This window comes from Aulonocara stuartgranti (genome assembly GCF_965226115.1).
Source record: "Aulonocara stuartgranti genome assembly, chromosome: 3".
Taxonomy (NCBI): domain Eukaryota; kingdom Metazoa; phylum Chordata; class Actinopteri; order Cichliformes; family Cichlidae; genus Aulonocara; species Aulonocara stuartgranti.
The window spans coordinates 43664158-43678947 of NC_138941.1; the positions used below are offsets into that span (position 1 = coordinate 43664158).

The 14790-nt window shown below is 44.0% G+C and overlaps 1 protein-coding gene across 1 annotated transcript in view; it reads left to right on the forward strand.

Annotated features, from left to right (window-relative positions):
- Positions 1-14790, forward strand: part of LOC309702779 (Fc receptor-like protein 5) — a 56720-nt gene that overhangs the window by 33733 nt on the left and 8197 nt on the right. The window contains exons 12-14 of the mRNA XM_082527404.1: positions 2280-2399; positions 5090-5152; positions 5251-5310. Coding sequence (XP_082383530.1) covers positions 2280-2399; positions 5090-5152; positions 5251-5310 — 243 coding nt within the window. The remainder of the gene's footprint in view (positions 1-2279; positions 2400-5089; positions 5153-5250; positions 5311-14790) is intronic.

Below are 14790 nucleotides of genomic sequence, written 5' to 3' on the forward strand. Positions count from 1 at the left end.
AACCCCAAATCACTACCTGATGAAAAGTATCTGATGGAAATTGACCCTTTTTCTCATTCACTTGTTCATTTCCTGAATACAGTCCCAATCAGACCTGTTGTGACTCTGTATCCAAACTGGTCTGAGATATACAGAGGAGAGACGATCACTGTCAGATGTGAGATCCATGGAGGAGACACTGAGTGGGATTATGAGTGGGAAACAAACAGCAGGATAAAAGCTCCAAATCAAAATGAATACAGGATTAGATCTGCTTCATCATCCAACAGTGGAAACTATCGCTGTAAGGGCAGAATGAAAAGTTCACAGCATAAAACAACAGAGTGGAGTGATTCAGTCACACTGACAGTTTCTGACAGTAAGTAGAGTCATAGTTCATTTAACCTGGAAATAGAAACGGTTTGTAAAAATGTGTTTTTATTAGTACATGTTGAGATATTTGACATGTTTAGATAGTCTCACTCTTAAAGTTCATCATAAATATTTGTGAGTCAACATTTTAGTGACATTGAATTCAGAGTTAAGAGACGAAACATTTAGAGAAAATCTTTGTTGAACAGATAAACCCCGTCCTGTCCTCACTGTGTCTCCATCATGGCTGAGTCCTGGAGCCTCAGTAACTCTGAACTGTGAGGTTAAACATCCGTCTGCAGGATGGAGCTTCTACTGGTATAAAGCTGTTCGAAATCTATCAGAGAAATCCTCCAGTTATGAGCTGCTACCTGATGGCAGTGGGACTGCACAGGACTCCTACATCATTCATGGACAGACACATACAGCAGGATATGTGTGCAGAGCTGGAAGAGGAGACCCAGAGTATCACACTGATCACAGTCGACCAAAGTTTGTCTGGTCTGCAGGTCAGCTTGATTCTATTGTAACCAGTGCAGCTGTTGTTTACCTCCAAAGGAGAATTGAATCTTTTCATTTCTGATTGTGATTAAAGTCTTTATTTAAAACTTGTTTAATGTTTAGCTCAGTGAAATAAGTAGGCGACCCTATATGCCGTATGGCTAGGCAGCAGTCCGACCTGTGTCCCTTTGCTGCTTGTCTTCCCCCTTCACTCTCCCTGCTTTCCTGTCTCTCTACACTGTCACTATCAAAAAAAAGTAAGAAGCTTTGTGTTTATTAATTGAAATTATTTTCACTTAGATAAAAGTGCATGTACAGATAAAACAGCCAAAAATACAAAATTTTAAAAAGAAAAGATCAAGAGAGAATGCTAACTAGTTAACGGCTCTGACAAAGATGAGGAAAACCCTGACAGATAAGGAGATAGGTAATCGTTGCCATTAAAAAAAAAAAAAAAAAATCCTAACATCTGTGAGCTTTGTGTCTTCACTGCATGTTGTTTCCAGATGTTCATTCAGCAGCGTCTCTCACAGTGAGTCCTGACAGAGTGCAACACTTTACCTCTGACTCTGTCTCACTGACCTGTGAGGGAAACTTCACTGAGTGGAGAGTGAGGAAGTTCTCTGAGGACGGCCGACTCTCTGACTGTAGGAGAATGACTGGATCCACATGTAACATCCACACATCAAAGTCAGATACTGCAGTGTACTGGTGTGAGTCTGGATCAGGAGAGTTCAGCAGTGCAGTCAACATCACTGTACAGAGTATGTTATTATACATTTACTTCTTGGTTGTTAATGATTTAGACGTCACATGAACTTTTGTCCCACCTTTGCTGTATGTGAAGTCATTTCATGTGGGAAAAATAAAACACATACAGCAGTTTTTAAATACACAAGATCAGATCTTTATGATGAAAAACATCTGTACAATCTGTTCTTATTATTGTTTGTCAGCTTTTTTCTAAAAGTGTGCAGCAGCTGATGTGACTGAAACAATTGTGTGTGATTGTGTCACAGATGATGGTAATGGTCCTATCCTGGTGAGTCCTGTTCATCCTGTGACTGAGGGAGCTTCAGTTAGTCTGAGCTGCAGTTTGAGAACACAAAAAATACTTTCCAATGTGTTTTTCTATCACAATGACAAACGTATTCAAAATGATCCCCGAGGGGAGCTGAAGATCTCTGCAGTGTCAAAGTCTGATGAAGGTTTCTACAAGTGTCAGTACTCAGGAAGAGAGTCAGCACAGAGCTGGATGTCAGTTAAAGGTGAGCAGGATCAAAACATTTGATTGAGTTTTATAAACCAATGACTGAGAAGGAACATTAGATTGTCTGATTTAATTCTTAAAGTCACTTGGCTCTATTTTATAAATGTATTTATTCATAAGATTATAATTTATTAATTAATTTCTGTTTTTTGTTACGTGACTATGTCAGGAGCTGACAGCTCTTCATCTCCTGTGTGGTTGATGGTTGGACTGGTTTGTGGAGTCTCTCTCATTATTATTCTCCTGCTCTTGTTGTATCGCTGCAGGCAGTCCAAGTGTAAGAGCCTCTTTTCTGTTTTTATTATTATAATTATTATTATTATTAGTAGTAGTAGTCATAGTATTAGTAGTAGTAGTATTGATATTGACATTTCATTGAGTATTTGTCACAGTTACTAAACTAAAACACAACTTTATCACAGAACTTAGATAGTTATCCAAATAAAACAAAAACAAAAACTAAGAAACCAAATTTCTACAAATCTTATTAAAACAAACTATGATGAAGGATGTGACAGTAAAGGAAGATTGAGGCAGTCTATAAAACACAGGATAATGAGATGATGGGAAACAGGTGGGAACACAGTGATAACTAATGCCCCTTTTCCATTAGTACCTACTCGGATCAACTCACAACTATTCAAATCGTATTGATTGGTTTTCTATTACAATCAAGTATAGGGATGGGTATCGTTTAGGTTTTATCCGATACCGGTGCCAAACCGGTACTTTTGAAACGGTGCCGGTGCTCAAACGGTGCTCAAACCGGTGCTTAAAGAATGGAGAACACAAAATTGGTCCAAAAACCTCTCATGTTCAGCTGTTTTTTTGTAAAAAGATAACAATGTTAGCCTTTTCTGCAGCTATGGGGCATATATGGTATCACTCTTGGCTGGAAGCAGTGCTTAAACGATGGAAAAAACACAAACTTTGTCCTAAACCTCGCGTGTTTAACTGTTTTCCACTTTTTCTTTGGTCATTTTAGCCTTTTTGGCCAGGGTGAAGGGAGTATCTGCCATCAAACAAGAAGACAGCCGCATGTAGCTATGATGATGTTTGCTAGTTCACCTTACATGCATTAATGTAATAACGTGGTTAGCCTACTCAACGTAAATTACACACGAACAACATTAAGCTACTCACGCAGAGAAGAACGGCTGCTGCTGCATCATCATCCTCATCATTTCTGCTACACTGGCAGGGCTAGGGGCCAGGACTCTCCTCTTCGTGTTTTTGGGGGATGTTGCATAACAGGCAACCCACCCCCAGTAGGTGTGCCCGGTGTGAGGTCTCGCAGCAAGCTATCAAATACGGCGCATTTCTAGGCTTTTAAAAAAAACGCTATGCGTCGCCAGGTGTTTCATCGGATTTGAGGTGTTACCTCCTTTGACAGTATCACCTTAAAGCACTTGTTGCAGGCTGCTGAGTTTGCATATTTTGCTGTGAAGTACAGCCAGACTTTTGACCGCTTCGCCTTGGACATTTTTAATCTGTAGCTCTGCTCTAAAAGAACGTACGTACCTGGGCCCGCCTACTATCCTCGGAAAGGTAAAATGATTGGCTAGAAGTGTATCACAGCTCAGGAAAAAAAAAGCACCGAAATAAAGCACCGAAATGTGAGCTGCTTTTCGGTCTGGTTACTACCGTTTATGTCAGAACCGGTGCCATCATGGCACCGGACACCGGTACCCATCCCTAATCAAGTACCACCTAATGTGTGTGGTCGTCCTAATAGCAACGTGGCTGAGCATCCTATGACGTAATTAGTATGCGTCACACACACTACAATGAAGGTGGACGTTGAGGCGATGATAAACCTGCTGCTCAGTCTGCGAATTTTCATCAGACTCTGGGACCATGATGTTGCTTTTGCAGCTGTTTTCCTCATTGTTGGGTTTCAAAAATGGCTCTTTTTATTTTCATCAACATAATACTCTCATAAGTCATCAAGTGATGCCACTGACCAGCCAATCAGTGGGATGCAGGCTGATGACGTCATATTTTGGGATCGCCTCGGATTGCTTGGAACTCCGGCTGAGTAAATACTGAAAAAGTATCTGGTAACAGGAACTATGACCTGATGGAAAACCCTGAAAACCATGGTGACCTGACCTGAGTAGTTACTAATGGAAAAGAGGTTAACAGAATGACTATGGGGGGTGTAAAACTAGACACACGATACAGACGAGAACAGAGACCAAAATAAAACAGGAAATGACTGACACTGAGACCTGGAGTAAGACACACGAGCTTGACGCAGACAGTAGACAAAACATGAAAACCAAAGAGAAAGAATAGAGTGAGAACACAAGGGGATAAACAACCTCTCATTAACCAAATAGACATAACTATAATGTAAACATAACATCATACGAGAAAACGAGAATGTCAACAATACAAAATACAGAACTATGAAACTAAGAATGATCAAAAACTAGAAAACCAGAGAAACCAAAACATCAAAACCCGGGTCAACCAGAGAAACCAAAACATCAAAACCCGGGTCAACCAGAGAAACCAAAACATCAAAACCCGGGTCAACCATTCAGGGACCTTGAAGGAAGCACGGGCAGGAAGTTACCTGCTACACATTGTTACCTGTTGCACCTCCAACGGTTACATCATGGTAGCTGAAGGGTCATCAGCTGGGAGCCACCCTTCATTGATGTTTTGCTCCATTAATCATGGAACATCTTGTGGTGGTGGAGCAACGGGTGGAGGTCTCCCTACTGTCCCCACAGCTGACCCTAGGACACTTGTCTTCCCCACATCTGGTCTTTCCCGATCTCCATTAACCTTTACATGACGTAGGTTCAGTTTGTCCTCAGCAGTTTTTTGAAGAACATTTATCAAAATTCAGTTGGACAAACATCTAAATAACCAACTGACTACATGCACAAAAGAATTTAAGGTAACTGGTACGTTGTCATTGGTTTACAATTGTGTAACAAAAATATGACATTTTAGGTGCAGATAAACCCCGAGATGTCATTTACTCTAATATTGAACTGGAAAACTTTGGAAATAAGTGTGAGTACACAAAACATATAGAATGTAGAAAAAATGTTTTTGAAATGTTTAAAAACGTATTAATTATTTTTCTTTTGTGGATTCGATCATCTTAATAGGGAAGCATCATAAACCAGAGCAGAGTGCTGTTTATGCTAATGTGAAGACGGGAGCTGCAGGTACAGTCACAACAGTCTCATTCAGTGTTTGTACTTGAATGTGTATATACAGGGTGGGCCATTTATATGGATACACCGTAATAAAACGGGAATGGTTGGTGATATTAAAGTCCTGTTTGTGGCACATTAGTATATGTGAGGGGGCAAACTCCTCAAGATGGGTGGTGACCATGGTGGCCATTTAGAAGTCGGCCATCTTGGATACAACTTTTGTTTTTTCAATAGGAAGAGGGCCATGTGACACATCAGACTTATTGGTAATGTCACAAGAAAAACAATGGTGTGCTTGGTTTCAACGTAACTTTATTCTGTCATGAGTTATTTACAAGTTTCTGACCACTTTTAAAATGTGTTCAATGTGCTGCCCATTGTGTTGGATTGTCAATGCAACCCTCTTCTCCCACTCTTCACACACTAATAGCAACACCGCAGGAGAAATGCCCAGTATCTGTAGTTTCAGGTGCTGCACATCTTATATCTTCACACCATAGTCAATTGCCTTCAGATGACCCCAAAGATAAAAGTCTAAGGGGGTCAGATCGGGAGACCTTGGGGGCCATTCAACTGGCCCACGACGACCAATCCACTTTCCAGGAAACTGTTAATCTAGGAATGCTCGGACCTGGCACCCATAATTTGGTGGTGCACGATCTTGCTGGAGAAACTCAGGGAACGTGCCAGCTTCAGTGCATAAAGAGGGACACACATCATCATGTAGCAATTTCAAATATCCAGTGGCCTTGAGGTTTCCACTGATGAAGAATGGACCCACTATCGTTGTACCCCATATACCACACCAAACCATCACTTTTGTTGTTCCAACAGTCTTGGAGGGATCCATCCAATGTGGGTTAGTGTCAGACCAATAGCGGTTGTTTTGTTTGTTAACTTCACCATTCACATAAAAGTTTGCCTCATCACTGAACAAAATCTTCTGCGTGAACTGAGGTTAGCTGGAGTTTGTAAGGGTGGCATTTGTGAGTAGCTAATATCCGCCGAAGGGATGTTCGACTAATGCCACTCTCCAGTGACATGCGGCGAGTGCTACGCTGTGGGCTCTTGCTGAATGAAGCTAGGACAGCCACTGATGTTCCTTCATTAGTGACAGTTTTCTTGCGTCCACATTTTGGCAAATCCAAAACTGAACCAGTTTCACAAAACTGAGCAAGCAGTTTGCTAACTGTAGCATGGGAGATGGGTGGTCTCGTAGGGTGTCGCATTGAAATCTGCTGCAATGACCCGGTTACTGCGTTCACCAGATATCAACACAATTTCGATCCGCTCCTCACGTGTTAACCTCCTCGACATGTCAATGGCTGTGAACAAAGAGAAACTTGTAAATAACTCATGAAAGAATAAAGTTACGTTGAAACCACGCACACCATTGTTTTTCTTGTTACATTACCAATAAGTTTGATGTGTCACATGGCCCTCTTCCTATTGAAAAAACAAAAGTTGCATCCAAGATGGCCGACTTCTAAATGGCCACCATGGTCACCACCCATCTTGCCCCCTCACATATAATAATGTGCCACAAACAGGACTTTAATATCACCAACCATTCCCGTTTTATTACAGTGTATCCATATAAATGGCCCACCCTGTGTGTGTATATATATATGTGTGTATATACACTCAACAAAAATATAAACGCAACACCTTTGTTACCGCTCCCATTCCCCATGGGATGGACGTAGAGACCTAAAATTCATTCCAGATACACAATATAACCATCCCTCCCAAACAGTGGTCACAAATCAGTCCAAATGTGTGGTAGTGGGCACATCTGCCATATTGAGATAATCCATCCCACCTCACAGGTGTGCCACATCAGGATGCTGATCTGACATCATGAGTAGTGCACAGGTGTACCTCAGACTGCCCACAACAAAAGGCCACCCTGGAATGTGCAGTTTTGTCTCACAGCAAAATGCCACAGATGCCACAAGCAATGAGGGAGCGTGCAACTGGCATGCTGACAGCAGGAATGTCAACCAGATCTGTCGCCCGTGCATTGAATGTTCATTTCTCAACCATAAGCCGTCTCCACAGGCGTTTCAGAGAATATGGCAGCACATCCAACCGGCCTCACAACCGCAGACCTCGTGTAACCACACCAGCCCAGGACCTCCACATCCAGCAGGTTCACCTCCAAGATCGTCTGAGACCAGCCACCCAGACAGCTGCTGGAACAATTGGTTTGCACAACCAAACAATTTCTGCAAAAACTGTCAGAAACCGTCTCAGGGACGCTCAACTGCATGCCCGTCGTCCTCATCGGGTCTTGACCTGACTCCAGCTCGTCGCCGTAACAGACTTGTGTGGGCAAATGCTCACATTCGATGGCGTCTGGCACGTTGGAGAGGTGTGCGCTTCACGGATGAATCAGGGTTCACATTGTTCAGGGCAGATGGCAGATGAGAATGTCCCAGTTCTTGCATGGCCAGCATACTCACCGGACATGTCACCCATTGAGCATGTTCGGGATGTGCTTGACCGGCGTATACGACAGCGTGTACCAGTTCCCATGAATATCCAACAACCTCGCACAGCCATTGAAGTGGAGTGGACCAACATTCCACAGGCCACAATTGACAATCTGATAGACTCCATGCGACGATGTGTTGCACTGCATGAGGCAAATGGTGGTCACACCAGATACTGACCGGTTCTGGGTCCCCAGACCCCCAATAGCGCAAAAAACTGCACATTCCAGGGTGGCCTTTTGTTGTGGGCAGTCTGAGGTACACCTGTGCACTACTCATGATGTCAGATCAGCATCCTGATGTGGCACACCTGTGAGGTGGGATGGATTATCTCAATATGGCAGATGTGCCCACTACCACACATTTGGACTGATTTGTGACCACTGTTTGGGAGGGATGGTTATATTGTGTATCTGGAATGAATTTAGGTCTCTACGTCCATCCCATGGGGAATGGGAGCAGTAACAAAGGTGTTGCGTTTATATTTTTGTTGAGTATATATATATATATATATAACACCCAGCACGCCCCTGCGGGCGGTTTATCCTTCAAGCTCGGGTCCTCTACCAGAGGCCTGGGAGCTTGAGGGTCCTGCGCAGTATCTTAGCTGTTCCCAGGACTGCGCTCTTCTGGACAGAGATCTCCGATGTTGTTCCCGGGATCTGCTGGAGCCACTCGCCTATCTTGGGAGTCACCGCACCTAGTGCTCCGATTACCACGGGGACCACCGTTACCTTCACCCTCCACATCCTCTCGAGCTCTTCTCTGAGCCCTTGGTATATATATATATATGTATATATATATATGTATATATATATATATATATGTATATATATAAGATACTGTCCAAGATTACGTGAAGTACCCTCAGAAGGTCTGCTAGATGATGTTAATGCAGCACTACGGACAATACCTACAACCACGATTACCGACACTAACAAGCTGATCTACAATACGGCAGCAGTGATCAGTGAGACGCTTGGCTACAAGTTGAACAGCCACAAGGGGCAGTACCCTCCATGGAGAAGGAGGCTAGAGGGCAAGATCAAAGTAGCACGGAGGGAGGTTAGCCAACTAACGGAGTTGCAGAAAGGTGCGACAAAGAAGGTGCATAAGAAATACAGCAAGCTGTCCATACCTGAGGCCTTGGAAACTGCCAAGCAAAGACTCACAGCCTTGGCCAGCCGCTTGAGGAGGTACACCAGAGAGATAGAAGGCAGGAGAATAAACCAGCTGTTCTCCACAGAACCAGCAAAGGTGTACTCTCAGTGGCAAGGGAACAATAAGAGAACAGCACCACCAAGGCTGGAGACGGAGCAATACTGGAAGAGCATATGGGAGAAGGATGCAACCCATAACGGCAATGCTCAGTGGCTAGTGGATCTGAGGGCAGACCACAGCGACCTCCCTGAACAGGGTCCAGTAACCATCACAGTGGCAGATATCCAAGAAAGGGTCTCCAGTATGAAGAGTTGGACAGCACCAGGGCCCGACATGGTTCACGCCTACTGGCTAAAGAAGCTGACTGCACTCCACGAGCGTCTGGCAGCACAAATGAACCAGCTGCTAGTTAACGAGAGACACCCGGAATGGCTAACCGAAGGTCGGACGGTCCTGATCCCCAAGGACCCCAAGAAGGGACCGGTCCCCTCCAACTACCGACCAATAACCTGCCTCAGTACTACATGGAAGCTCCTGTCAGGCATCATATCGGCTAAGATGAACAGGCACATGGGTCAATACATGAGCGGGACACAGAAAGGAATTGGCAAAAATACCAGAGGCGCAAAACACCAGCTACTGGTAGACAGAACAGTCAGCCGAGACTGCAAGACCAGACTGACCAACCTGTGCACTGCCTGGATTGATTACAAGAAGGCCTATGACTCAATGCCCCACAGCTGGATACTGGAATGCCTAGAATTGTACAAGATCAATGGGACCCTAAGAGCCTTCATCAAGAACTCAATGGGGATGTGGCGCACAACACTAGAGGCCAACTCCAAGCCCATAGCACAAGTCACCATCAAGTGCGGGATCTACCAAGGGGATGCTCTGTCCCCACTGCTGTTCTGCATAGGCCTGAACCCCCTCAGTGAGATCATTAACAAGACTGGCTACGGATACCGACTACGGAACGGAGCAGTTGTCAGCCACCTCCTGTACATGGATGACATCAAGCTGTATGCCAAGAGTGAACGAGACATCGATTCACTGATCCACACTACCAGGCTATACAGCAATGACATTGGAATGTTGTTCGGACTGGAGAAGTGTAGTCGGATGGTAACAAAGAGAGGGAAGGTAGTCAGAACTGAGGGGATTGAACTACCAGAAGGCAACATTGCAGACATAGAGGACAGTTACAAGTACCTGGGGATCCCGCAGGCGAATGGGAACCATGAAGAGGCCGCTAGAAAGGCTGCAACCACCAAGTACCTGCAGAGGGTCAGGCAAGTCCTGAGGAGTCAGCTGAATGGTAAGAACAAGATCCGGGCCATCAACACGTACGCCCTGCCCGTGATCAGGTACCCTGCTGGGGTAATAGGCTGGCCAAAGGAGGAGATAGAAGCCACTGACATAAAGACAAGAAAGCTCCTTACCATGCATGGAGGGTTTCACCCCAAGTCCAGCACCCTGAGGCTGTACGCTAAGCGGAAGGAAGGGGGCCGGGGACTGGTGAGTGTCAGCACCACAGTCCAGGATGAGACAACGAACATCCAAGAATACATTGGGAAGATGGCCCCAACTGACCGAGTGCTCAGTGAATACCTCAGGCAGCAGAAACCCAAGAAAGAGGAGGGAGACGAGGAACCATCATGGAAGGACAGGCCCCTGCACGGTATGTACCACCGGCAGATAGAGGAGGTGGCTGATATCCAGAAATCCTACCAGTGGCTGGACAAAGCTGGACTGAAAGACAGCACAGAGGCACTAATCATGGCAGCACAAGAACAAGCTCTGAGTACAAGATCCATAGAGGCTGGGGTCTATCACACCAGGCAAGACCCCAGGTGCAGGCTGTGTAAAGATGCCCCAGAGACAATCCAGCACATAACAGCAGGGTGCAAGATGCTAGCAGGCAAGGCATACGTGGAACGCCATAACCAGGTGGCCGGCATAGTGTACAGGAACATCTGTGCCAAGTATAACCTGGAAGTCCCGAGGTCAAAATGGGAGATGCCCCCAAGGGTGGTGGAGAATGACCGAGCTAAGATCCTGTGGGACTTCCAGATACAGACGGACAAAATGGTGGTGGCTAACCAACCGGACATAGTGGTGGTAGACAAACAGAAGAAGAAGGCCATAGTGATCGATGTAGCGGTTCCGAATGACAGCAATATCAGGAAGAAGGAACACAAGAAGCTGGAGAAATACCAAGGGCTCAGAGAAGAGCTCGAGAGGATGTGGAGGGTGAAGGTAACGGTGGTCCCTGTGGTAATCGGAGCACTAGGTGCGGTGACTCCCAAGCTAGGCGAGTGGCTCCAGCAGATCCCGGGAATAACATCGGAGATCTCTGTCCAGAAGAGCGCAGTCCTGGGAACAGCTAAGATACTGCGCAGGACCCTCAAGCTCCCAGGCCTCTGGTAGAGGACCCGAGCTTGAAGGATAAACCGCCCGCAGGGGCGTGCTGGGTGTTTTTATATGTATATATATATATATATATATATATATATATATATATACATACTAGGGGTGCAACGATACTCGTATCGATATTGAACCGTTCGATACAGTGCTTTCGGTTCGGTACGCATATGTATCGAACAATACAAAATTTTTTATTTATTTTATCAACTTTCCTTCTGACGATGCTGTCTGTGTTGAGTGCTCAGTGGATCTGCGCTCGACAGTGCAGCCTAGGCGGAGTAGTCGAACGCAGATTCACTGAGCGCAGGGCAAGCTAGCGAGACAGAAGTTAAGCTCTCCTTGCAACATGGCAAATTGAACCTCCCCCACCCTCATTCAGATGTGGCGTTTGGAACTATTTTGGTCTTCATGTGACGTATGACCCTGAAGGTAAGCGCGTCATGGACTAAAGTAAAACAGTATGTTGGATGTGCCACGCAATGCTCAATTACATGGGTGGGAAGTAGTGTGTTAGCGCAGTTAGCTCGTTAACGTGTTGGCCGTCCAGCCCCAGGCAAAAGACAAGTGGAAGCAGACAAAAACAACAAGCAGGCATACTACAAACTTTACCCGAGTCATTTAGACAGCCGTTAGCACATAATTCTCCTTATGGGGACCTAATATGTTGAATATAGCCCAGAAGAAGCATATAGTATAGCTTTTATTTTGGAAAGAGCCATTTCTCTGTAATAAACTCTCTTTTCCAAAGATGAGTGATTCCTCAATCAGATACAGGACTCGCAATATCGCTAGCCCGACGTCCCGGGGCTAGCGATTTTTCCAGTCGGGCTACCAAAATCTACCTCTGCCCTGCCCGTCGGGCTATCGTAGGAAGGAAAAATATATATCAATGCTTTTGCATTCTTTCAGAAATGTAGCTGGGTAATTATGTCATTGGCATCAGTGAGCCACCGTCAATATGTGACATATTGAAATCGCGTTTGAATTTGCGCTTGTTTTTTGCTTTCACTTTGCAATCGGGCGAACTGTGTATAGAGAGCGTCAGCACTGATTGGTGAGTGACGATAATTTGCGCACCAATTCCTCTGACATCGTCTTATCAATCTCCCGCAGCAAGCTTAAACATGTGAGAGGTTGATCGCACAGAGAATCGCTGAGCGTTATGTGAGTGCGTGTGTAAAAGCAGCAGGATATATATTTTAGTTCTGCTGAGCCAAATAAGACAGGTCAGGGTGAAGAAGTGACACCCAAAGAAAAGCTTACCACAAAACGGAAAAGTTATGACAAATCAGACTATAAGGCAAAAAGAAAGTGCATCTTTATGGCTTAATGGACAAAAGAATTTCTGTGGCTGCAATATGACAAGCTATATAACCAGGGGTGCACATAAGTGGTCCGCAGGTGCGCATTCGCTGTCAAAATAAAAAACGCGCACAAGATAAGAAGTTAATATTATATAATTATACAATATTATACTTTAATGTATAATATTGTAAAGGAAACAAAGCAGGAAACCTAACACCAATTAAAAAATTGCTCTCTTTTTTATTCGGGCTACTTAAATTTATTTTGGGCTACCAAAAACTGAAGAGTCCCTGCCCGAAGGGCTACCAGGGATTTTGAAATTTTGCGAGCCCTGAGATATATTTATTTGTTTTATTACTTTTTTGTTTCAGCAACATAAAATTTAAAAACTGTACTTTTGAGTTAAAATATATATTTATAATTTTAATAAATGACAAATTAAAAAGGCATGAACATTTTTTTTGTATCGAAAAGATATCAAACCGTGACACCAAAGTATCGAACCGAACCGTGAATTTTGTGTATCGTTGCACCCCTAATACATACATATATACATATATATATATACACATATATACATACACACACACACACACATACATACATACATACATACACACACACACACACACACACACACACACACACACACACACACACACACATATATATATATATATATATATATATTAGGGGTGCAACGATACACAAAATTCACGGTTCGGTTCGGTTCGATACTTTGGTGTCACGGTTCGATATTTTTTCGATACAAAAAAAATGTTCATGCCTTTTTAATTTGTCATTTATTAAAATTATAAATATATATTTTAACTCAAAAGTACAGTTTTTAAATTTAACCCTAACCCTTGTGCGTGTTTTTTATTTTGACAGCGAATGCGCACCTGCGGACCACTTATGTGCACCCCTGGTTATTTAGCTCATCATATCGCAGCCACAGAAATTATTTTGTCCATGAAACCATAAAGATGCACTTTCTTTTTGCCTTATAGTCTGATTTGTCATAACTTTTCCGTTTTGTGGTAAGCTTTTCTTTGGCTGTCACTTCTTCACCCTGACCTGTCTTATTTGGCTCAGCAGAACTAAAATATATATCCTGCTGCTTTTACACACGCACTCACATAACGCTCAGCGATTCTCTGTGCGATCAACCTCTCACATGTTTAAGCTTGCTGCGGGAGATTGATAAGACGATGTCAGAGGAATTGGTGCGCAAATTATCATCACTCACCAATCAGTGCTGTCGCTCTCTATACACAGTTCGCGCGATTGCAAAGTGAAAGCAAAAAACAAGTGCAAATTCAAACGCGATTTCAATATGCCACATATTGACAGTGGCTCACCGATGCCAATGACATAATTACCCAGCTACATTTCCGAAAGAATGCAAAAGCATTGATATATATTTTTCCTTCCTACGATAGCCCGACGGGCAGGGCAGAGATAGATTTTGGTAGCCCGACTGGAAAAATCGCTAGCCCCGGGACGTCGGGCTAGCGATATTGCGAGCCCTGTATCTGATTGAGGAATCACTCATCTTTGGAAAAGAGAGTTTATTACAGAGAAATGGCTCTTTCCAAAATAAAAGCTATACTATACACTTCTTCTGGGCTATATTCTCAGCAGCATATTAAACATATCAGGTCCCCATAAGGAGAATCATGTGCTAACGGCTGTCTAAATGACTCGGGTAAAGTTTGTAGCATGCATGCTTGTCGTTTTTGTCTGCTTCCACTTGTCTTTGCACTAGGATGATGTAAATGTTCAGTCATATTCGTTGTGTTCCCACTAGTGCTTTCAGGTTAATGTCGTTGAAATGACCTTAACGCCACAACACGGCAAATCTCCGTTAACGAGCTACCCCTGATCGCCCCGTGCATGGGGCTAGACGGCCAACACGTTAACGAGCTAACTGCGCTAACACACTAGTTCCCACCCATGTAATTAAGCATTGCGTGGCACATCCAACATACTGTTTTACTTTTGTCCATGACGCGCTTACCTTCAGGGTCATACGTCACATGAAAACCAAAATAATTCCAAAACGCCAGATCTGAATGAGGGTGGGGGAGGTTCAATT